At 39.6% G+C, this 25,359-nt stretch overlaps 1 protein-coding gene across 2 annotated transcripts in view; it reads right to left on the bottom strand.

Annotated features, from left to right (window-relative positions):
- The window catches only part of LOC135198092 (DNA topoisomerase I, mitochondrial-like), a 49,979-nt gene extending 26,612 nt beyond the window's left edge, over nt 1–23,367 (bottom strand). The window contains exons 1-6 of one of the 2 annotated variants that reach the window (XM_064225531.1): nt 23,239–23,367; nt 22,924–22,951; nt 11,907–12,502; nt 10,882–11,148; nt 8,804–8,956; nt 8,295–8,428 (exon numbers count right to left, since the gene is read on the bottom strand). In XM_064225531.1, the coding sequence (XP_064081601.1) occupies nt 8,295–8,428; nt 8,804–8,956; nt 10,882–11,148; nt 11,907–12,502; nt 22,924–22,951; nt 23,239–23,268 (1,208 nt within the window). In that variant the 5' untranslated portion in view covers nt 23,269–23,367. The remainder of the gene's footprint in view (nt 1–8,294; nt 8,429–8,803; nt 8,957–10,881; nt 11,149–11,906; nt 12,503–22,923; nt 22,952–23,238) is intronic. The other variant, XM_064225532.1, reaches the window with a different exon arrangement.
- Nucleotides 23,368–25,359: the final 1,992 nt, after the last annotated feature.

The following is a 25,359-nucleotide window of genomic DNA, read 5'->3' as shown; positions in this document are numbered from 1 at the left end:
GCTGCGGTAGACTCGTACAGAATTCTGTTACAGTGCGGTAAGCAGCGCCGAACATGTCTAAGAGATATCTCTGTTGAAAATTTCTTAGCAAAAGGAAGTCGTTTATTCATGATTACCAGAAATCCCCTCAACCCGAGGCGAAGTCATGATTGTAGGGCAGAGATACGGTTCGTAAATCAATCCCGCGGGAGAGAGAGACGTAACCGAATGAGCAGTACAACGAGCTACCTAACACTGAGTTGGTGACAGTGTGAGACACTGTGACAGTTACAGGCAGCAGCTTATGTTCACCTTCTCGCAGTCTTATGCCGAGTTGCCAGCTATTCTATTCATCTAAGGAATAGATTTTCCATTATTTGAACAGAAACTCTCAAGTTGGCATATCTAAGCGAAACAGAATTCGCTCAATACAGAAGCTGATTTTGTGTTGTCGTAACATTACGCTTATTAACCAAATGTTAAATCGGAAACTCCTGGAAAGTTGCCGGGAGTACCGATTAAATATACTGCGTCATCCACAATGACAGCAACCTCTCGTTTCGCACTATTCTGCCTGAGTTACCAGCTACTCTCTTCTACGTAGGAATAGCAGGCATATTTAAGCGAAACATAATTCGCTACATGCAGAAGCTGAGTTGGTGTTGTTGTAACAATACCTTCAAGCATTGTCCTTACACCGGAAACTCCTGGAAGTTTGCAGGAAGGACCGATTAAATACACTTAAAATAACAGTCCTTTCGGTTGCCATCTGTAGAGGTAACCACGATATGCGTATATGACTTGAACTTTACATTAGTAATATGACGCGAAGATAAAATACCTAAGTATTGCAGTCACTTGAACATCTAATTCTCTACTACATTCTTTCCTCGACGAGGAAGAGAGAGAGAATGGAAATCGACTGTCTTCATTCTCTTTGCCAAGAAAAGGAATAATATTATTCAAATGGAAATCCTCAAGTGAGAACCGAAGATCGAAAAGGAAAGTTCAAGCTTCTTATGATATTTGACATAAGACTTCATGGACGTAGTCTATAAGTCTTTTTCCTGGATGAGCCTCTGACTAATGAATGAGAGCTCTTTCGAAATTTTGTTACTTATCCGCTTATGCGATAAAATGTTATTAAGAACTTTGTCAATGAGAACTAACCCAATTGCATGACGGAAAGTAATCCATGGAATTCGAGCATATAGCCTTCCCGATTCCCGCAGAAATCGAGGAAGGGGCAGGATTCCTGATTAGAGACTGGGCTTACGACAGGAAGGACCTTAATGTTCCCCTTCGGCAGCGCAATCCCGAAAGCAGACGAGGCGTTTATGACACCGAAATCTGCTTACAGTTTTCCTGGAATTCATCAAGTGATGGATTCTATTGAACGCTCCCTTCGTAGAAAGCGAAGTAGACATCTTGACGAGACCAAACTCCTTCCTCTACTTCGACGACGCCCTCTTGAAGAGCGTTCTTGCAGGAATCCTGCCGAACGTCTTGATGCGTAGGACGCCTATCGTTCTGAAGAACGTCCTGGCAAGTGCTCTACCGAGCGTCATGACGTGTAGGATGCCGAGCGTCTTCAAAAGCGTCCTCGCTAGCGTCCTGGCGAGCGTCCAGATGTGTAAGACATCGAGCGTCTTCCAAAAAGCTTATCAATGTTTATGACGTCGAGCGTCTTCTGAAAGGCCACCCAAAAAGCGTCCTGGAGAGCCGCACACTGCTCCTGAAGTGTGAGAGCACTATAGGAAGACGTAAGGCTATCGTCTCCAAGACGGCCTTAAAGACTTTCGTTACCTTCTAACAAAGACGGTGGCCGCCTGTGCAACATTTTGCGTCTTAGTAATGCAAATGAACATACCAGACACGCTCTCAAAAAAGGAACGCCGAGCGTTCCGAAAGGCATCGTCGCGTGGTGCTTGCCGAACGTCCTGATTGCATTCTTTGAGCGTCTTGAAGAGCGTCCGGAATAGAAGAGCGACGAACATCAAGGGAAGCGTCATAGTGAATGACGTGCGTCAACACGAGTAATTTGAGAGGCTTCCTGGCGAGGGGAGAGCCGCTCATGAAACGCGAGCGTCCTAAGCATAAGTACGGTGATCGTCATCAGGACGAGTCTTAAGGACGTTCGCCACTCTTGACAAAAACGACGGCCGGCTGTGCGACATCTTGCGTCTTTGTCACGCTCATCGACACTGCAGAAGGGCATTTAAAAGGACGCCTGTGTGTTCTTGGGTATGAGGAATTCTTTGCCCTTCTCCTGTCGAAAACTAGGATAGTCTGTCCAGTGTCATCTCTGTCCGCTGACAGAGCGTCCCTTAGGGACGAGTAAGATGCGTCTTGACTATGCAAATCAGCTTGCCGGACGTCAATCTTATGAGCTTGAACAATATCCCGTTTCGTAGTAAAGCGAACGTCACATAACGTATACATAGCGCCATGAGGGGAGGAGGAAACCTTAGCCGATGACAAATAAGACCTCCTTGGAGCGTCCACCAAATTGGCGAAATCTCCTTGAGAAGAAGACGGTGCTTTCAATCCTGCTTCTTCTCCTGTTTCGTACCAGATCCAGCTCTCCCTTTCAGTCTAGATGGAGGAAGTGCAAACGAAGGTCTTCCCTTTAACCTTCCTTGAATCCATCCAATCCTGGACTCTCTCAAACGCTCTCTTCGCAGAGAGCGAAGTGGCCATCTTAACGAAGCCAGGGGCCTTCCTGGCCTTCGATGAGGCAAATTGTGAAGGTGGAGCGTCTTGGAAAGCAAGAAAACAATCCTCGCTACAAGAGTAAAGACGTTCCTTCCTCTCGATAGAGCGTTGAATGTCTCGAAAGGCGTCCTTGTGAGGGTCCTGCCTTAAGGACATTTTTAATCTCTTGACCAAGACGACAGCCGCCTGTGCGACATTTTGCGTCTTTGTCACGCTTATCGATATTAAGTCAAGCCGAAGGGACGCCAGATCGATGTGGGTTCCCCGTAACCCTCCTTCGGCTTTCGACATGCCCTCTCCCTAGTCCTGGGAGTCCGACAGAGGTCCAGGCCTAGAGGCGTTATGGGGCGGATCTGACGTTCCCTCCTGACGAGAGAGAGGACGTGAAGCGTCCTCTTCTCTAAAGCTTCTTAGAGGGCGCGAGTCCTTCCGAGAGCTCCAACCTTGCGGGGAGGACGCCTCGGAGGACGAGACGCAATCTTTCATGATTCGTGCACGTGCACGATCTTTGGCAGCCTTATCCTGCCGAAGGGACGCCAGATCTGGTGGGGGGGTTCCCGTAACCCTCCTTCGGTTTTCAACTTGCCCCCTCCCTGGTCCTGGGAGTCCGACAGAGGTTTAGACCTAGAGGCGTTATAGGACCGATCTGACGCCCCCTCCACAACACTAGGGACAAAATCAACATCACTACACTCACAACACTGATTGGAGAGCAAGCACTTTTTCAAGCTTACTTGATGTAATCCACAATAATAGAAAGGGCATTACTTCTCACAGAACTTCCTCTAGGCCCGTAAGCCATACCACAGGGTTAGGCAAAATAAAGTCTACTGGAGGTTAGTAGGTTCATTATCCTAACTTCTGTTACTGTGGAGGAAGACCTCCTGATTCTATCACGCTCTAATTTGCGTACATACGAATCATACGTCTCTTTCGGAATCAGTCAACATTACACTAATTACATTGATCTCTCAACAAAGAAAACATGTAAACGTCATGTATACTAAACGAGTGTCTACCGAAGGTTTCGGTAGCCTCCCCTTACCCGTTGCAGACAACAAAATCTGAAACTAGGCTAACTAGATTCAGACATCATATGCAATGAAAAAATTTTAATTAATTTATGATAGCGTATGCCTAGCCACAAATCCAAGTCAATCATTCAAAAAAATAAGTAGGATACTTAAGCGGCTAATGAAGTTTCAAAATCCTAGGCGGAGGTAATGGAAACAGGTGTTTTCACTACCGCGACAGAGAAAAATCTGAATAGAAAATGGGAATGATTCCTGATATCCGCCTCCCAGCGGCGGGAATGGGTACTAACCACCTGGCCGCCCACTGCGTGTGCCGGGAGTTTTGAAATTCTGTCGGACTTCGGAGAATACAGCTATATATATATCTGACAGGTAAGTTTCATGAACAAAACAAATAGTAATATGAAAATACATAAAACTATTGGATGCATTGAGGTAAAGCATAAATTTTTAAAAGATCCATGGAACAAATGCATATTCATTGTTTGTATTTTATCATACAATACTAATATGTGATTATTACATACTCTAATCTTATATCTTGTGTACGATGCGCCTACCTTAAAATTAGCTCCAAATTTAGGTTTTTAAAAGTCGGGTGATACACGAGTACGTATATACAGTATACAACGTAATAAGCAAGAAAGAATCCTTACCCTGCCATACATGTACAGTGTGCACAAAACACTCGATAAAAGTTAAATTAGATGAGAGCATCATCTACTACCTATTGTTCGCTTTTGCCCACCAGCTACTGTGCATGTGCCAGATAGGGCAAACAACCAAGCGGACTGGCCAACACACCGACTACCGAGGTTTTGGCCACCCTCAGGAGAAGGTCATCAGTCATGAGTTGTTGGTGGTGGTAACAGGAGCGCAAGACCTCTACTCTCCTTTCGAAGTAAGTATTTTCTCCAAAGTTTGAAATTAAGGGCATATTTTAAGATTTAAACAGAGGGTAATGAAAAAAGTGGCCAACGCAGTACAGTGGTCCCCCCCGTATTTGCGGGGGATGCGTACCAGACCCCCCCGTGAATAGTTAGAACCCGCGAATGTTTGGAACCCCTATGAAAATGCTAAAAACAGCCTATTTTGTTAGTTAAAACTGAAGAAAACCCACTAAAAATTTTCATACTTGGTTTTTTTAATAGTTTTATCACAAAAAGTGCATTTTATGATGAAATTCATCAAAAAACCCGGAATTTGTGGATATTTATCATATAAAAATACCGCGAATGCGTGAATTTTCCGCGAATAATGCAGGGAAACGTTCCCCAGAGAAATCCGCGAATGTGTGAGTCCGCGAATCTGGAGAACGCGAATACGGGGGGTCCACTGTATCCACAACCCCAAAATGCTTTCAAAATTTTTACTCACAATTAAAACACTTAAAAAGATTGATGTCATCTCGATGTTTGCGGAGTCGCTTGCGTCAAAAACTTCCCGTTTCCTGTGGTAAATCCGCACACCACTTGTATCCATACACACTGGGACACTTTCATCACAACAATCGTACACCCCACCTCTAACCAGCACTTTTATGGAGGGGGACTACGTACTTATCGAAGGGGACTACGGCATTTTTTGCTCTTCAATTGTTTATCAGTGTTGACAACTGGCATGTGTTTACCCTCCAAACTGGGTATAACTTACACAAAACCGGGAAAATAAGTGATATTAGTGTATCTATTTTTAGCGTACCTACTTGTAGTATATATACATTTTATCATTAATGCATTACTATATACAATTAGAATTCATGGAAACAGTTTGTAAATGCATCGGCGTATGTGTGACGATCCACTAGATTGGCAACGATGAGTAATTTTTCCTCGTGTCGTCTGCTTGTAAGTATGCATCCAAAATATTTGTAACTTTTCGGGGTTAATTTGGTTGCAAAAAAGGGATAATAGACATGAATTAAATAAACGTTTAGAAGAAAGGGATAATAGACATGAATTAAATAAACGTTTAGAAGTAAAGTTGAACTAAATGATGAGTAAAGTACACAATTAAGGGAATAAAGCTTTGCACCTCATAATCAGTGTTGTCGTCTGCTGCTCGTAACTGTGTTTGCGGAGTGAGTACTTAAGAACCAGGAACCGCAACGTGGTTCAAGTGAAATGTGGAGTTAATTATGAACAAAATGTGTATAGGATGGATGTATGATATTTAGGGCTAAAGCCCAGGCACTGGGGCCAAGTGTGAATATATAATTACAATCTTGAGTAAGATCAATAAAAGTTACATATATACGCTAACATTGTTCAAATATTGGATTTCAAAACTGCCTTGAAAACATATTTTACGAAGAGCTCACATGCTTATTTTAGTTCGTATGGGGCTTTCATATATCACATTATGTTAACAATCTTTAATCTTTTGAATATGCTTAAAGTTGTAATAGAATTCTTGTTTCGCCAATTAAATATCGAGTGAATAAGGCCTGGCTTTATTCACTTCATCGTAAACAATCTCTCGTACAAGATTTGGTAGATCTAGTGTACCTATCCGTGGCGGCCCAAAGTATGGCAGTTGCGGTTTTTCTATGCAGTTTTACCTCCTGAACAAGAATTTCAAGTAATATTTATTCGGACGACTCTAATTAACCCCAAGGGGCCAGTACTAAAGGTAATATTTCAGAAGCACTCCGCACTTGATATTAAAATAAATAATCACCTACATGGAAAGAGCATGTGAAAAGCAATATAAAAAGTATAGTCATTATATGAGAGATTGAACATGGTGGAATTAAATGAGCTTGATAAGTTTTTACCTCAAATTTTTCCCAAGTCGGGAGAGGTGTTTCCTCTACTGTAATGTTTACTTTTAATGAGCCCTCTAACTTACTTTCTTACGCAAACAAAAGCAGTTCGTTACTCATTATTGGCCGAGAGGTGTGACATCGTTATGACGTCATGGGTTTCATAACCAATTACGAACGACTTTAGTCGAAAACTAAGTTTCACTAGGATTTCAGCGGAGTAATAAAGTTACCTGTCCAGTGTCCACTGGTATCCTTGTTTGACTGAATACTCGAATAATGAAGCAAAAAATGGCATTTTGTCTTCCTGTACCTATGGCAGAGTCAGTGGCTGGCCCTTCTGGCATTAATTTTGACAGACCTTTGATTTCCTACCAACTGTTTGCAGTGCAATGTGGGTTACGGTGAATTTTATCATTATTTGTCTAGTGGTGGTAAAGAAGTTGTGATTGAATATGCTCAAAGACATAATTTCATTTTAAAGCAAAAAAACCACGAGTGTTGTGGAGCTACTACGGATCGACTACAACAGGAACGCCTTTAGGTGTGATCCGCCACGGTAAGTAGCCTTACTTAACCCCTGTGGCTAGCGCGTGCAGCGCAACATTACCTCTTGCCACACTTACCATGCTTGCCAAGAATCTTTAAATATGCGGATAAAACGGGAAGCGCCGTTCCGCTACGGCCTTACTGACAGCACACATAAATTGATCGTCGCTGATATGTAGTCGCTCCCTACTTTGTTTGTTGTTGTTTTGGTATCGCCGCCATATTGGTTTTGGTGTTCTTCCGCCGATTTCGGTCGGTGGTCGAGTCACCATGTTTAGCACTGGCCCTTGGGAGTTAATTACAGTCGTCCGAATAAATATTACTTTAAATTTTTGTTCAGTGGGTAAAATAACAGGAAAAGGTCAATTGACATAGTCTAAGCCACCGCAGATTGCTTCTGTAGAAATATCAAAGATTTATCCACAAGTCTCGAAGAAATAGTCACAGCGCATAAATAAATAATAAAACAAAAAACATTCCTAGCCTACCGCCAGCTGCTTCACCCCCGGGTAAGCGCTTCAAAAGGTAGGTTAAGCAGTCGTAAATTTTTCCTATCTAGAGAGAGAAAAACTTGGCATATTTTTCACTAAACTGATCACTATACACCGGAAACTATGCCGTACATGAAAGCATAGGCTAGCATAGGTATACAACGAAACTCACTTCTTCAAATGCTTACGCTTTCTGGAATAGGAGTTGGCATTCCGGAGATGGTGGGCCACAACTGACAATGGAGGAAAGGTAGAAAACTCCTGGAAGATGCCCTTGGCAAGTAAACACCTGCCATAACCTAACAACTGCATAACTGCTCCGTTAATATGTTGTTTTCCAATGTTAGCTAAATGTGGGCTAGGCTGGCCTCAAAAACAACTCATCTCAATTTGCCGGTACATTCATCTTTCAACACCCTAAAGTGCTTTGTCTATATTTCTCCACAACAACCATGTTTCTATTTTTTCTCATGCTATTGACTAAAAACACTGAGGATCCTCTACAATACACAATATTCACACCAAAACAATACATCCGACTCAGAGCAACCATGGAGGCAGCCATTTTGAAACAGCTGAGTGTTGCTAGTAGTGACATCTGGTGGTGGATTCCTCGAACTAAATATGGAGGGAGCTTTTGAACAATACAGGGGACACATTACAACACCCAAGAATGTTTTGTTCCTCACAGAAAAATGTACACAGGAATATCTTGACTCATGTCAAACTGTTTTTCAACAATATAAAGAACTGCAAGCTTACCATCTCCAGACAGGTTCCTCTTCTTTCTTCGGCTTCTTAGTAGGAGATTCTGATTTAACAGGGGATGCTAACATTTTGGTGGCTTTGGGTTTCTTGGGCTTCTTCTCTTTTTCTTTCTTCACTTTCTTCTTTTCCTGGGCAAAAACATAATCCCAAGTGTATATTTCTGTGATTCCATCCTCTCTCTCTCTCTCTCTCTCTCTCTCTCTCTCTCTCTCTCTCTCTCTCTCTCTCTCTCTCTCTCCTCTCTCTCTCTCTCAACTGCTTTCGTGCTCCATGTTTTATGGCAAACAATTACATCAACAGAATGAATTCCAACACATTCATCACTTATCTATACAATTACCATATTTAGAGACAATACAACATAACACCACTATTAGAAAAACATTTATATCACAAAAATATTACAAGGGTTTAAAATGAGTTGGAACAGATAAGACCTAGAAGAAAATCTGTTCTTGCAATTTTTCCTTAACACAAAAACATGTAAATTTTCCCACGCTTACTGGTTTAAAGTCCTCATCATCGTCATCCTCCTCCCTATTCTTTTTTCTCTTCTTCTCCTTTGCGTCTGGCTTCTTCCCTTTTATTCTAAATGAAAGAGGTTTGTCATCTTCGTCATCATCATCTACCTCTTGTCTCATACGCTTCCTAGCTGACTGTAATATGTAATGAGAAGTTTAGAATGAAAAAGAAAAACACAAAATGTTAAGTTAGTATTCACTATTTCACAATATCAATCAACATTAAAAATTATGGGAAACCATCTACATACAGAAATAACTAACCAAATTTCCTACTTTCTTTATAGACTACATAACCACTGCTATACAATTCACACAATCTACCGCAAGGAAAACATGCATTATGCACCATATAAAACTGGGCATGAACACCCTCAGTTACACCTTTAACCTTCAAACATGAATACTTCTAAACATTGAAATCAAGATTTCCTACTATGATGATCCCCCCCCCCCCCCCCAAAAAAAAAAAAAAAAAAAAAAAAAAAAAAAAAAAAAAAAAAAAAAAACCTTATTTTGATCAAATATCAAAACACTAAATTATACAAAAGGAAAGAGATACGATGTAAACTTCAAAACAAAAACGTATGCCGAAGAGCTACCATGCAAATTAAACAAAAATATTAAAGACATCATTATATACTTAAAAATAAATAAAACAAGAGTAACATTCAATATCATAATAGGTCATGCTATTTGCATTCTGAATACCATTTCTTACCACACTACTACATTCAAATGCACTACAAAATAAATAAGGTTTTCAAAATGAAAACTCAACTAAGACAGTACGTCATGAATTTAAAATAGCAAATTTTTAAAAGTAATTTGTACTTTTCCTAATTTTCAAACCTAAAAGGTCTTTACAGAGGATTTAGCTTGCGTCCACTCGCTAAATTCAATGTAAAGACTGAATGTTTGCATTTATGCACGAAAAACTAAACAGTATGTATACAATGTTCACCTACACCACCTTTCCAGAGTGAGTTCCCTTAAAGCTGTTCAAATTTTCCACAAATTTCTCCTTTCCACAGTGCATTCCTGGCACATTTACTCAAATTTCTACCAAACTTCTCCTTTGCAAAGTAAATATACTTTAAATTTATTCACATTACCTTTGTTATATCACCAATTATTATTAAAATCTCTGCTTATTTCCTAACAGTTGGTCCTATTATCTTTTGACAAGCTACTTATGCTTTTAAATAATCATAGCAATCATTGTACAAGCATATTAGGTACAAGCTATATATGGCTAAACTATTTAAGTAAACAAATTGCCTGTCTTAATCCCAAAATACATGCCTGTCTTAATCCCAAAATACAGAGGGTTTTTCATATCTAATCAAATTAGGCATACTTCATATCCCACTGTGTGCCTTCAAAGAATATCAACCAAAGCAATCTACAGCTCTGGCAAGTTTTTCATACACTGCTTCCCATGAAATATGACCAATTCTTAACAATATTCTTATAATTACTTTCAATAATTCCTTCTTCCCCCCTCCCAACCCAGTATTTTCATGCATGGCTGTCCTGAAGAAGCAGACTGAAATTTCAGGCAAAACTAGTTCATAAAGACATTTCTAAAACAGAGCAATGGCATAAAAAAATTTATATAAAAAAAAACAACATAAACATGTTGGCCTTAAAACATAATGAAGAACTAATAACCAACATCAAACCTCCCTAACAGCCTTAATTCCTTATCCTACATTTATTAAATAAAATGGATAACTGGTCCTAATCACTACATTTTTACAAGTATACAAAATTGGAGTCTAGGAGTCTAAGAGAAAGTAGAATTCTACATAATTTTACAGAAAGCACCAATCTGAACATCATTACATCAGAATAAATATGCTACAGCATTCACAAAATTCACCATCAGATGTGGGCAAATGAAAGATTATACCAGAAAGGCAACTGATAGTGAGGATCAAACTATACAAAAGTTTTTTCTTCATATGCATGCCACAAACTTCCAAGATATGAGCAGTACAGCCATCATCCATCTAGAAGCAATAAAGTACCTACACTGATTAAGACAAGTCACTCACCAATGGGACATCATCATCATCCTCCTCATCCTCATCCTCTCCTCCCTCATCTTCGTGCTGTTCTTGCTTAACCCTACTCACCAGCGGAATGTCATCTTCCTCCTCATCCTCTTCCTGGGGCTCTTCCTTGACTGGCTCATTGATCACTAGCTTGTCTTCCTCCTCAGACTCCATAGGTTCTTCCTTCACAATTACATCCTCCATTGGCGGTGGAGCCTCTGTGGGGAGTTCCATTTCTGCTGGTTCTTCTTTAACCTCTGCCTTTACCTGACACAATGATGTACAAGATTTTTTAGTATACTGAGGAATCAATGTTATCTCTATACATCCAATGAAATGGTCTGCAACAGAAGCTTCATTTAACATACTGCACCTCGCTACAAATAGCTACAGGATGAATTATAAACATTTTCTATGCAATGAGTCTTACAGGGAATTTTCTGGGTGTTAATACCAAAGACAGTGTAATTTATGACCAATTCATAAAGAACATTAAACAGAGCATTCCTTCAATGAAAGTATTTTAAACCATGTGGCAACAGTATGAACCAGTAAGGCAAACAATATCAAAAATCTGTTTACTACCAGAACATTTTTTTGGTTTGGTTATATCCTGTTGATAAACTTTACAGAAAAGGAATAAAAAGGAAATAAACTGGTTTTTCCATGTGAGACCAAAAATGTTTCATCTTCTCGAGGGTTGCTGGTATATTATTGCAACTCTGTTCACTAAATACATTTTTCAAACTTCTTGTGCTGAATTAACCAAACTATTATAAAAAATTTCCCTTAAAGTTACTTAGCAGATAATTACTTGTGTAACACGTCTAAGTTGTCAGTTAATTGTGTAAAACGTTCAAGTTGTCAGTTGAATTTCTTGCAACTATTGTTTTCATTTTTTGTGACAAGAATGAAAAAAAATATGGTAAAAGAATCAGTACGTACTATACCAAATTTTGTAGAAAAAAAAAAAAAAATTAAAATATTGTCCACTAGAACTTTACAATCATATTAATCAATCTTACCTTTTCTCTCTCATGATTCCTCTCCTTATCTCTGTGACGGTCTTTATCACGATCCTTATCTCTGTGTCTATCTTTGTGCGAACTCTTGTGACTGCTAGAATGGCGATCTTTATCCCTATCCTTCCTCTCCTCATTACTACTGCTGTGGCGTTTTTCATCCCGATGTTTTGATTTATCTTTGTCGGAGCGCTCCTTGTCCCGGTCACTTTTTTCTCGGCTTTTGTCTTTGTCCCTGTGTTTGTCTTTGTCACTCCTTTCTCGTTCTTTTTCTTTCTCACGTCTCCTCTCCTTGTCCTTATCACTGCTTTCTCTGTGTTTGTGTTTGTCACGGTCTGAATCCCTGTGCTTGTCTTTGTCCTTATCACGGTCGCGGTGCTTGTCATCTCTGTCTTTATGTTCCTTGTCCTTGTGGGAGCTTTTGTGACTAGACCTTTCTCTGTCCTTGTCCCTATCTTTATCCTTGTGGGAACTTTTGTGCCTGTCTTTGTCACGATGCCGATCCTTTTCCCTATCTCGATCTTTGTCCTTGTGTTTGTGCTTGTGCTCTTTATGCTCTCTGTGTTCTGAGGTATCGTTAGATATTCCATTGCTGATTCCTGCAAAGGGAAGAAAAAAAAAAAAATAAATCTTAAACATTTCAGTTTAAACATTTTTAAGTATCACATTTACTGAAGCTTTAATTTCATGCTGGAAACTGCACTGTTCTTTTCCTAAAATCACCTCAATCATAGATGAACTCAATACTAATAAGAATTACTCTGAAATTGTAATGTACTGTATGTAGGGCACAAGTTTACGCTTTGATAGTATGAAGAAAACTAAACAGATGGCAGCCCCACTCAGGGAAATGTTCTTTTATTTTTCCAATGAAGGTTTAAAAAAAAAAAAATCAGGGTATGAATAAGCAACTAACACAAATGGGGCGAGAGGGTGACAGATATACCACTAAGCAACCGGCTTCAAGAATGAAAACTGAATGAGAGAAAGGGTGTATAACTTTAGGTTTCAAAAAGGTGGGGGAGGTATACATTCCAAGAAAATGATAGTCCAGTGTAAGACTTCAGTTGAAAAAATGAGGGAATAAGAGACATGTACTAAATTACCTTAAAAACTGAAGACTTTTTACTGTAATGAGCAACAATAATTTCACTAAATAATATGCATTCATATCAGACTTCAAGTTCTCACATATTATACTAAATACAAATAGTGAAAAATTCAAATACTACTAGAATACTAAACTGTTATTCTTCATTTCCTGATTACTAATTTGCAAGAGGCATAAGCACGCCATAAAAAGGACAGTCAAGTGGAAATTTCTCTCTCTCCCAGCCAGACTTTAGATCATTTTGATGAAAATTTATGTGAAAATTTTTATTTCTATCAGTAGTCTAGAAATAAAAGTTGCATTCAATTACAATCTTCAAGAGATTAAATTGCCCCACCTGCTAAAGATGCCTCCAAAAATATGGACTTATAGTTTAATTGCAGTACATTATTTTAAACAGATTCATCCCTAGTCTAAAGCACAGGGATTATTCTCATAATTGAAGGAAATTTCTTTAAATTTCCTCCTTGACAGGACATTCATTTTATCAATATTTCTACTCATCTCATTAATCAATTATCTTTTCCCCCACCCTAAAGAGACTAGTTATTGCATTCTCTAAAATGTTGAGTTATTTCAGTTACAGTTCTAACTTCATCCTACAACTACTCTGGAAATTTGCAACCATTAAATTAAATGCTTCAGTGAATGCCTCATTTTTAAGGTTGAAGCTGGGGAATTTGCTTCCTGCTTCTGTTTTTCTGGTCCCATCTTTCAAGAGTGAGACATTTTTTATTTGATTTATATAGATTTTTGGCATTATGCCAAGCACTGGGACAACTAAGGCCATTCAGCGCTTAAACAGAAATTGACAGAAAAAGGTTTGAAAGGTGTAACAGGAGGGAAACCTCAAAGCAGTTGCATTGTGAAACAATTGTTAGAAGAGGGTGGACAGTAAGATGAAAGAAAGAGAATATGAACAGAGGTACATTAAAAGGAATGAAAGTAACGCCTACATTGCACCGAATGAGGTGCACTGACGGCATTATCCCCCTACAGGGAGAGATAAGCACATTCACCCTACTTTGCTGTTGAACATTTCCCTACTTCCTCATTCATCCTTTGCTTTCTTCAGGCCTGCGCTGAAACAGGTTACAGAATTGTTGACGTCCCGGGAACTGGTCTTTGCTATTAAAATGACAACAATTTGTTACCGTTTACAAATGTAAATGGCGGCAAATACTCTTGATTTCAAGCCCACTAGCAGTGCAGTATTTACAAAAGTATACCTGCATTTAATTAAACTTCAAGTGGAAATTAAAATATTAAATTGAGGGTTTTCGTCTGTCAGATCAAATCGAAACCACCACCCAAAACAAGAGAAACTTTGAAAAATAATAATGTCGAAAAATAAAAATGGAATAACGCGTTAGAATTGTGTCAAAACTACTTATATCAACGTTTTGTTAACGAAATCGCCATAAAACCCTAGTACTGAAACGTTTTGGAATGAAGGAAATGAATACAGTATATTAGCAGCAGCTGCTGCTGGTGTGAGAGAGAGAGAGAGAGAGAGAGATTGATGAGAGAGAGAGATAGAGGAGAAAGGTAGGAGAGAGAGAGAGAGAGAGATGGGGGGGGGGATTGTAGTTTCATTTTGTCACCTCTGCAATCACAAGCATATCAGGGGGTTTACCAATTTCATTGCGAGTTTATTTAATTTCGACTTCGAGTACTCTTATTACCGTGAACCTGTCGCTTCTAAAGATGACAATTCGTTATCCTAACAGCAATCTGAGAAGAAAAAACGACACAAGCAGTCGGCACCACCGACCACCAGTCCAAAGGTCTAGACCTGGCGGCCGTTTATATATGAAAACTGTACAATCTAATTTTTTTAAATGCAAATACCGACGTAATCATACAATAACAAGTGGCATGTAATATTTAATTTGAAAAATATATGCTATAGAATTGTTAGTAGTGAGTGAAATATATGTATGAAATAAGAAGAAATAAAATTAAAAGTTGGCGGCCACTGGCTGTGCAAACACGACCACATGGGGATGAAGTTAGGAGAAACCGAAGCCAAGCGCCTCAAAACTGGCTCCTTTCCAAATAGCTTACATGTTGGAAACAAACGTTGTGCTGGGTTCGCTTGCTCACGGTAAATACTTCAGTGCGTATCACCGTGCGTGTCACTTCCAAAGTTTCTCAAACCGACAGTTTACTGTTACGTATGGATATACTTTCGATAACGTCGTCATACTTAGCAGACTGTAACGAGCATTTTCTTTTTTATCTACGCTGAAATGAAAGATGTTATGATTATATTTACAGGGCAATTTCAGTTACTCAACTGGAGGACATTAATTTCGGCATTGCTGTTGCGCAAACAAAATCGACTGACCGATTTCCATAAAACGGAAAAAGTTAGATAATTTGCCTCTGGTCGTACATTGCTTTACGATTAAAATGAAAAAGAGCGTGATGCATTCGTTGGTTAGAACTCAAGTTGAATACCGAGGTATTTATATCTATTTCTTAATCTCTTGATCAGGTTAAGAAATAGACCATCATGCACCACACACGGCAATCATTAAGTGCATCATAATGCTCCTCAGAAGATATAAACGCAATTACTGTATTTCTCAATCTAAATTATTTCTGGCTTACTAACAAATATTCGGTATCTTTCGCCATCGAAAAGGAGCTTATTAATATAAGATGATCTTAGTCTTACTAGTCGGAGACTTCTTTGCAAGTTGCACACTAGCTGGATGACATGGCGGAGCTGTGATCACTGACAAGACCATGGCTGATGTCCATGTCTTCAAAATTTTTTATTGTTGGCCTAACAACAAAAACAAGAAGTCTTACTAACGAATTTCTGGGAGAAGTAGAGGTATGTTAACTCCAATGGATACGGAAATGCACCAACTTGTAACAAATGTGATTCATTTTATAGAATCCCAAACACTTTCCTACGAGAGAGAAAAAAGACAAATTCAGGTCTATTGCCCTTAGAACATAGCAGTGGGTGAGATCTTGAATGCACACTCACACTTCTTAACGCCAATGTGTATTTAGGCAATTTCAAAACGAATTCCAAGCAGAAGCAAATATGCACAAAAGCCTTCAATTAATGACGTTTCGGCAGTATAACCACAATACTTGGCCTAGTGATATATTGGAGAGTCTCTCTCTCTCTCTCTCTCTCTCTCTCTCTCTCTCTCTCTCTCTCTCTCTCTCTCTCTCTCTCACACACACAAGTACACACACACACACTCGAGAGCCTGGTCTAACCGATAAAACAACCACCCCACCGCAGACACACGATATCAAATCAGTGATTGCTTAATCTGCGCTATGTCTTGGCCCATCTAAAGATTTTTTAAGAACAATGAGGGCGGAGATGAGGATGTGGTGAGGTTCAAATTCACGTTCATTAAGACAGCGGAGCTCACGATCGAAATGAAAAGATCCAATGCGGACCGATAAGGATGAAAGGAGTGGAAGGGACGAAAGTCAGAAGTGAATGTTTGTCAAAGAGAAGGTTTAAAAACAGAAGTGAATGTTTGTCAAAGAGAAAGTTTAAAAACAAACAATGTGCGCAAGAGTAAGGCTTTCACAGCAAATGGATTTCAGGGGCGAGTGAATCTGTATGGATGGTGAAAGAATAACTATACTCTCTTCTTATACACAAGGGAGATAATGTTACGGATGAAAGAAGAATGAGAGAAGTGATAATTATTGTGAGCAAGGGGAAACAAACTCGGGTAAAATTGTGGGACAGACGCGCAAAGGGTTGCAGTTGTTTAAACAACAGTTAGCTGAACAAATCCATACTTGTGGCAGTAAGAAGTGTTCGTGGGGAGAAATGGAAATCCCAAGAGAGAACAAAAACGCAAATAAACGACATGTTTTGTCGCTCCAAGAGAATTGGATCGTCTGATCAGGGGAGTTAGAATTTGGAAGGCTCGAGAAGAGAAGTATTTGGGAGTGTTGTGCTTGACATTTAACGTTACGTTTTTCTTCCCTGCACATCAACACGCACACAAGCATACAGCATTAATGTAAAGATTACACAAGTGGTACCCAACATAAAAAAAATAAATAAATAACAAAGCAGCAGCTCTAACCTGTGGAGAGAAAAAAACGGGTAACAGGAAGAGGGTTGATTAAAGTGGTTCTTGACAGCGAAGAAAGAGGGCGTTGGTGTTGAAGGAACGGTTGGTCCCTTTAAACCCCTTCATCGGTTCCCCTTCCCATTCTACTTGGCATCAGTACGTCCGACCACAGATTATGACCATGACTCGACCAACATGACTTTTAACCAGGGAAAAATCCTTTTAAGTACCTTCGAGAGTCCGAAGAGACTACCGACTTGATTTGGATTCGAAAATATCGTATTTCGGGAATGAGGGAGCGACCCGCACAAGTTTGTGTTAACGACCACGGAACATACGTACATTAAACAGTTTTGTATGACGTCCTTAAAGGTTTGACGCGTAGTACTTGATGCAGAAGACGGTCCATACTACTATTCAGTAACCTAATTACAAGATGCACAACACGGTCCACACGGACTATTCAGTAACCTAATTACAGAAAGTAATCAATCGTCTATCAAACAAGATTGCCACTCAATTTTGATGCGTCATCATCTCTTTGCCTGGCACTGTTACAGAGCGGTCGGCCTCGCTTCACTTCTGGAAATCTCTTTCGTTAACTTGACTTTCAAATGAAACTAAGTATTACCAAGCATAAATAGGCAGATATAATTCCACAACCTACACCAACGAAGAGAATAAATGAGGAACGAAATCTAAATCATATCAAAATAAAAACAAAAATTCACGCACTATCATACTGATTTCCCTTAGTGGGTTGGCTATACACAAGTATGTCACCATGAACTCTAAGCCAGGCTGCCAGCTGTCTATCTATATCACGTCATTCCACTACAGTTTTCCCTAATATATATCTCGCATGTTTACCGACAATTCTAATAAAAGCGCGTTTGTCCGCGGAGTTTACGTACATCCCAGAATCAGTCACAACGAACCGATGTACGTCAAGAGGAAAACTTGAGCTTAACAGCAGGATCCAGTAATTACCCAAGATTTCTAAACTTTCCCTTTAGCCCCTACTCCTATAGAAGACTGCTGTCGTGAGCAATGCTACACTTCCTACAACATTCTTTCTTTGACTCTTAGTGATTTAGACTTGATATATACGTAATAAAATATCAATATACAAAATACATACATACACGTATTGCTTAAGGTTGCTTTGGTTAATACAGTCATACTTGAATTTTAGGAGACGCACAATCGTTACTCTCTTCATAACGAGAGAGAGAGAGAGAGAGAGAGAGAGAGAGAGAGAGAGAGAGAGAGAGAGAGAGAGAGAGAGAGAGAGAGAGAGATTCCACCCAGTGCTTTAAGAACAAGTTCCTAAGCCAATGGCTAAGTTTACTTCCTACTTCAAGGCTATTTCTGGATTTTTGGGGGAATTTTGAACTAGGGTATCTATCTGGTCTTTCCTGGTGACAGCCCATTCAAGTATAAACCGGACAAAGTTCTATCAAATCTAACTCTCAGTAGTCTAGCAACCAGTGGCTGAAGGAGTATGCAAAATTCACAAATGGGATCACAGAGTCAGCAGGGAGCCAATGCTATTACAAACGGATTGGACGGAATGAGAAACAAATGACGTGAGAAGATATGAGGATTTGCATGAATAAGATACACAACTAACAGATGTCAGATGTTGCTCAGAGAGAGAGAGAGAGCCAAACACCGAGACACCTGTGGTCATTCAGCGCTGAAACGGATATCGACAGTAAAAGGTCTGACAGGTGTAACAGGAGGAAAACCGAAAACCTCGGAGTTACACACTAAATCATAGGAATGTGGCAAAAAAATATACAGATCAAGACATTTAAAACTCAGCAGCTGCCAGGAACTTCCCTATTCCAAAGTAAAAAAAAAAAGCCAATGCACTATTCATAATCTACTGCTGTAACTATTTCCAATCCTTCTTGTCGTTACGAAGGCGAGACTAAAGATTTTTCTTCTTCTCGCGTTGTGTCGTCCAGACCTTCGACGTTTCTGAGGGTATTTAACTCTCCCACAAAAATGAAAGTATCCACAGTTCACTCTCTACGTGATTTCGTTGTCTAGAATACTTGACACAACCCTGTAATATTTTCATTTGGAGATTTTTTTTTATTCTCACACTCTTCATTTCCTTATATCTCAATCCGACCTCTACACGCCCCAAGGGCAGCTTTGCTTGGACAAGAGTCCTTCAAGAGAACTGGCCGGGTAGCTCTGAATCTGAGCCACGTTTAAGGAAAAAAAAAAAAAGCATTACTTAATTCTTCATCTAGTGTAAAATATTACTCAGGGTCTCAATATGATAAAAAGAAAATGTAGCACTTATCATTATCTACGTTTTAGGTCTGTATTGCATTCAGCCACTAGCCAAACTCATTAACAATGTTTGATATGGCAGCGCCACTCCCTACCCCTGCCCTGCCCAAAACGACAATATGGTTTGGGAATGCTATACTAGTATTCTGTTGGTAAGGGTAAGAAAGCTTGGCCCTTGCCACTCTCACAACTGCGTTAGTATAATCAAAGTAAATTAGTGAACGCATTCGAATGCCAAGTCATCTCTACACAATAACAACCACGATGCTTTGTAGAAAATGGTCCAACGTATTCAAGCGCGGACCTGGGCATTCCCCAAGGAAGTAACTCAAGAGGATCGAGAGAGCGGCAGCTACCGGATTCTGCAGCAGACTTCAGAACCACTGCCAAATTCCACGTGTGCATTTTCATTGTCGGAACTCAATTAAAAGGCCGCACTATAAATAATGGGGCATGGCGCGCTTTGCGCCAGCGATATTACGCAATGACTCAACGACATGAGCTATGTTCGTGTGCACCTGCCAGATAATTAATGGAGAGCGACACTATTAAATCATATACAAATGAATTCTGCAATTTACACATACATTGCACTATCACAGGACGAACTACTACTTATACTGTACTAAACTTTCTACGTTTTCGGCATTATAAGCAAACTATTCAAATAAAGATACATTTCGACCTATCAAAATACATTAAATACATGAACACCAGAAGCACGGCATAATTAGTACTATTTATTCTTGCCAGCCAAGCGACGACGAGCCATTACCGAGTATTCACGAACAGTTGCCAACTAAAACTTTATTTGCGACAAAACGTAAACTGAACACCTTCAGAGACGGTAGATTTTCCTTTAAATACTGTAACCAAATTTTATGCGCGTCTGACAAGAGACTTGAACAGTACAAAAGCCGGCATGATGGCGAAGCTTCCTACGGATGGCCAATGACTAGTTTCCTGACTCACCTCGTCTCACTTTCCGGTTGCTCAAGGTAAAGAATAGGCGTCACTCAAAAGAACTTTGTAAGTCAAGAGGCTTTTAGATCCAGCGTTATATATAAAAATAACTTTATAGGAACATGAATACCAGTGAACTATTATAATATGTAAGTGGGAATTTTCTCAAGCTTGTTTATCGCACAAAATAATGGCTCGATGAAATTTGTATTTGTACACAATCATCGTTCAGTTTCAAAATATGCAACAATGGCCAATGTCAATTACCACAGTCATCAATACATCTAAAATAAGGTTGCAGTCACGGACAATATATTATAGTTTTAGTTTTCATGTCACGGCGACGGTAACTCGTTACCTCCCCAACTGAATAAAATCATAACGTCGACTTGAGCTGTCGGGCAGCTCGGCGGCGGGCAATGGTGAACACGAGCAGCAAGGGGATGTGTCCGAGTAACGAACACACAACTACATCACATGATTCATTTTCATTCCAACCGGTATCCAGGTGGTATAGGTTAAATGTGTTGAACGCTATGTTCTATTGAAATTTACTTTGTGCACATATATGTGTATAAAATACACTGTTCAATGTATTAAAAAAAAAAACAAAGATTCTCTATGCAATCTACAATAGATAGGTATACAACTATTAAAACCTAAGATTACAAAACCATATATATATAATATAAGATATATAGATATATAGAGAGAGAGAGAGAGAGAGAGAGAGAGAGAGAGAGAGAGAGAGAGAGAGAGAGAGAGAGAGAGAGTCATATTTCCATTTTATCAGTGCCGCGATCCTAGTTGCAGACAGTAGCAGACTGGGTGAGGGATACGAATGGGGTAGGGTGCGGTGTTGTGGGATGGGATGGGAGGGGAGGGGGTGGGATGCATGAGAGCACACCACCCACAACGACCACGGAGCGGGAATGACGGGAGGGGGAGGGGGAAGGAATTGGCAATATGGGCGACACGCCAAGACTTCAAGTTGCACGCTACCCGGGGTCGGCGGGAGGTGGAGGTGGGCCAGAGGTGAAGAAAAAGGTCGAGGTACAGGTAGGGTAAGGGGAGGGGGGGGGATAGAAGAGGAAGAAGGATGAATCACAGAAGATCCGCAATGACTTGCGAGGGAAATCTGCCTCCATACAGGTACCAGATACACAACACGTGGGAGAAACGATATCCAAAGGAAGGTTAAATGGACTTATTTTTTTTTTTAATTCATTATACCAGACACCATGTGCGTCAGAGTGACGACACACCGATGGCCAAGGCCTGACAGCGGTAAGCCAATAACTATATATTTAATAAATCGTAATAACAGCACCGGCTACATATGTGGGTTGCCACAAGTGTTGCAGACGCTAACTCGAGAGAGAACAAAAGTCATTATTTTAAATTGATAATAGTTAGGCAAAAAATTCACATCTAATCTTTTAAAAATTAATCTTTTTCATCAGGCACAGTGTCTGCTTAAAAGCTAAACTACGCTACGCGATGATAGGTACAGAAAAAAAATAATTAAGCCATTTAAAACGTAGGGCTCCCACGAATTGAGACTTGGTTCCAAACACTGCTTCACGTTGTGGTGCCGTGCACCGGAGATAACGGGGGAAGACTAGAGGACCGGGGGGGGGGGGGCCGGGGGGGTTGGTTGGGACAAATACAATGACGCCTGCTAATCCAACCAGGACACTGACAGACTGACAATCGGAGACCAAGAGAATTAACGACCACATCCTCAAGAAAAGCCCTACAACTCATCGAGGAGGACCAGCATACCGTGACCCTTAAAAATCAATAAATCCAGAAGCAGCACAAAAACCAAATTCTCAGTAAAGCGAAAGGTTTAAACATCGGCGTGCGATGGCTCGGTAGGGAGGGACCAAGTCACCAAGGACAGGGAGGGAGGGAGGGAATGCTTAGTCTGGGCAAGCCACGCGATCTCTAGCTATAAAATCATTACCTCCTCTAGACTGGCCCCTTCCAATTTAGATTACAACTTTATTAGAGTAAACTTGCAAGTCCTACAACATCCTGATTTCACTCAATAATACGTTGCACCATATAAGGCTATTAATAAACGGATGATATACACCAGCGCTGCATGACTGACACCCAATGGACCCAACTTGGCTCTCAATTGTCTAAATGCCGGGAAATAAAAACTATCTACGGGTAAAACTACCTTCACTAGTTCAATTCTCAGTATGTAGAATTACGTAATGATGCGAACCGAGTTTCTAATCTAGTCAGACTTTACCTTAAGTACCCTACATTCACAGTTAAAAGTCCAAGAATAGACCCGGCATTTCCGATTTAAAGCTCCGACAATGGCATTTAAATGCTGAATTTCGAATTCTGCAATCTAACGACCTCAGGGAATACAAAATACATACAAATGAAGCTAAAATAGGAGTATGTATCAAAGATAAAACATGTAAAGTGAGAAGGGAGTGAGGAGAGAGCGGGTCTGAGAACAAAGTCCCTTGCACGAGGCAGCCAACTCGGGGACTTTGTTTCTGGACGCTTCATTTTCCCCCTGAACACCAATTACACTCACCATTCGTCAACCCATCCACTCCACCGCTCTGGAACAAAGAATAAGACATTTATTACAAGTCTGTTCCATAGTATGAACATTAAGCTAACTAAACATACATATTTATATAACAAATGCTGCTCTACATAAGACAGGAAACGGGTTCAATGGACTTAGTCTCCGGGCCCCACAGAGCAGCAGCCATCTTATATCTCCCTCAAACTCACCAAAGCAACGAAAAACACAAGTATAATTATCACATTTTCAGGCCCTACGGATATCATTGATTAGCCATAAGCACATCAAACGCACAACGGTACTCTTTGAGATACTTACAGGCACACTTAACATCTCCGAGTCCGACATCACTAGTACACAACACGAAAAATTTTAGAGTCCACAAACGCTGTTCAACGGCAAAGTCTAAAGAGGCAGCGAGAGGCAGAGTGCTTATGCAGACAGACTGCGCATGCGCTCTACCGTTTCTTGCCAAAGTCTGCCAGAGAGCCATCTTTTTTTTCATAATACTACAATATTTCCTTTTAATACACTCTAATCTTTGCATATGATATTCACATAAGTGTAAAAGTTCTTAATGTTTCTATTTTCAAAATGGTCATAAATGTCTCTTTTCTTGTACCGTCCTTTTGAAAAATGCAAATATCATTTGGCACCTTCTCGACTGGCTTGATTCTCTGCTGAAATCCTATCGGACATTTTCATGAAAATATTGATTCACCGCGTTCCTGCTGTTTATCCCAATTGCTCAAGACATCCTGACAACGGAATTAAGAGTGTGTCGAAACAACGCCATTCCCATTATCGATAACCCTTGCATTGTCAAAGTATTCCAAAAATGCCGCCACTTAAGAATTGCTCACGGTTTTGCAATTTTACTTTGTAACAAACTCTCGTGTCTATCTATCTACCGATCTATTATATATATTATAATATTTATATATATAGATATAATTATATAATATATATATATATATATATATATATGTGTGTGTGTGTGTGTGTGTGTGTGTGTGTGTGTGTGTATGCATACACATGTAGATACTTGTTTATGTAATAAAAAGCATACACAGACATACATACAAATAGTGTTATATAGTTATATATTATATACTATATACTTATATTCTATCAACCTAAGTTTAAAAAGAGATATCACTCGGTGTACAGCTACTATATCAAAGTTTGGTTACAAGTCTTGCTTCCATCTACATTTATTTTTCATTAATCTAATATATCTGTGATTTCAACCAAAGTAAAGAGCACCATCACATTGCTTCTACTTTATTTTTGTATATTATTTACCATCTTACAGCAATACTAATGAGATTTGATAATATTTCGAAAAATGGCCAATAAACTAAAAATGCTACACAGACCATTCTCCATTTTATTCCTGATAAATTTTCGGCGCTGCAGATGCCACGACTTACAATATATATATATATATATATATATATATATATATATATATATATATATATATATATATATATATATATATAACATAAAACCAATAAAATGAGTAAAATAAATTTTTTCCAAAAGTCACAGCAGTATATATTTATTTATTTTACACTTCCATCCGATCTCCGAGACTATGAAGATTATATTAAAATCATAAGAGGGAATATTTAGAAGTAGATTTATGCTGCCCTGTTCATACAAATTGCACACTTCTTTCAGCATCACAAAAATCAATTTGGATAATGGTTCTTTTAATTCGGTTGTTCATTACGTTTCACACCTCTTAGGAGAAAGTATTGATCCATATTGATGTGCTGATATCCATTGCATACTCTTGATGGAATGGGGCCCGTAAAGGGGGGGGGGGGGGGGGTGGGGGGGGGGGGGGGGGGGGAAGGTGACGCTTAGTTCCGCCAGTGCACCTCGCGCGGCTGAAGGACTGACTACTTGAGGCTTTTTGCAGCGTCCCTTCGGCCCCGAGCCGTAACCACTTTCATTTCTTTTCTTTTGCTGTACCTCTTATCATATTATCTTTCATCTTACTTTCCACCCTCTCCTAACAAATGTTCAAAATGCAACTGTGAGGTGTTCATCCTGTTACACCTTTCAAACCATTTTACTTTCAATTTCCTTTTTAGCGTTGAATGACCTTATAAGTCCCGGCGTTTGGCCTAAATTTCATATTTCATTCCACTCCTGGAAATTAAAATGACGCGACTCTGAAATGTGACGACGCGACGCACGCATGTCTAACTATAGTACTTAATGCTGAGTAAAATGGTGAACGTGAAGCCGTATCATGTAGGCGACAGCTTTAGAGAAAATACGTCTCGAAACTAGTAACTCCTCAGATATATGAGGTTTCCAACTCTGCGTTGTCATTTTCAACGCGCCTACGTAATTTAATAGAGTATTATCTTAATGGGATATTGACTCATATAACATTTGGAAATTCGGGTGGAAACAAAAATT

The sequence above is a fragment of the Macrobrachium nipponense genome, chromosome 21 (genome assembly GCF_015104395.2).
Source record: "Macrobrachium nipponense isolate FS-2020 chromosome 21, ASM1510439v2, whole genome shotgun sequence".
NCBI classification, from domain to species: domain Eukaryota; kingdom Metazoa; phylum Arthropoda; class Malacostraca; order Decapoda; family Palaemonidae; genus Macrobrachium; species Macrobrachium nipponense.
Note: the sequence above shows the minus strand (reverse complement) of the source record. Positions and strands in the feature narration are given on the sequence as shown.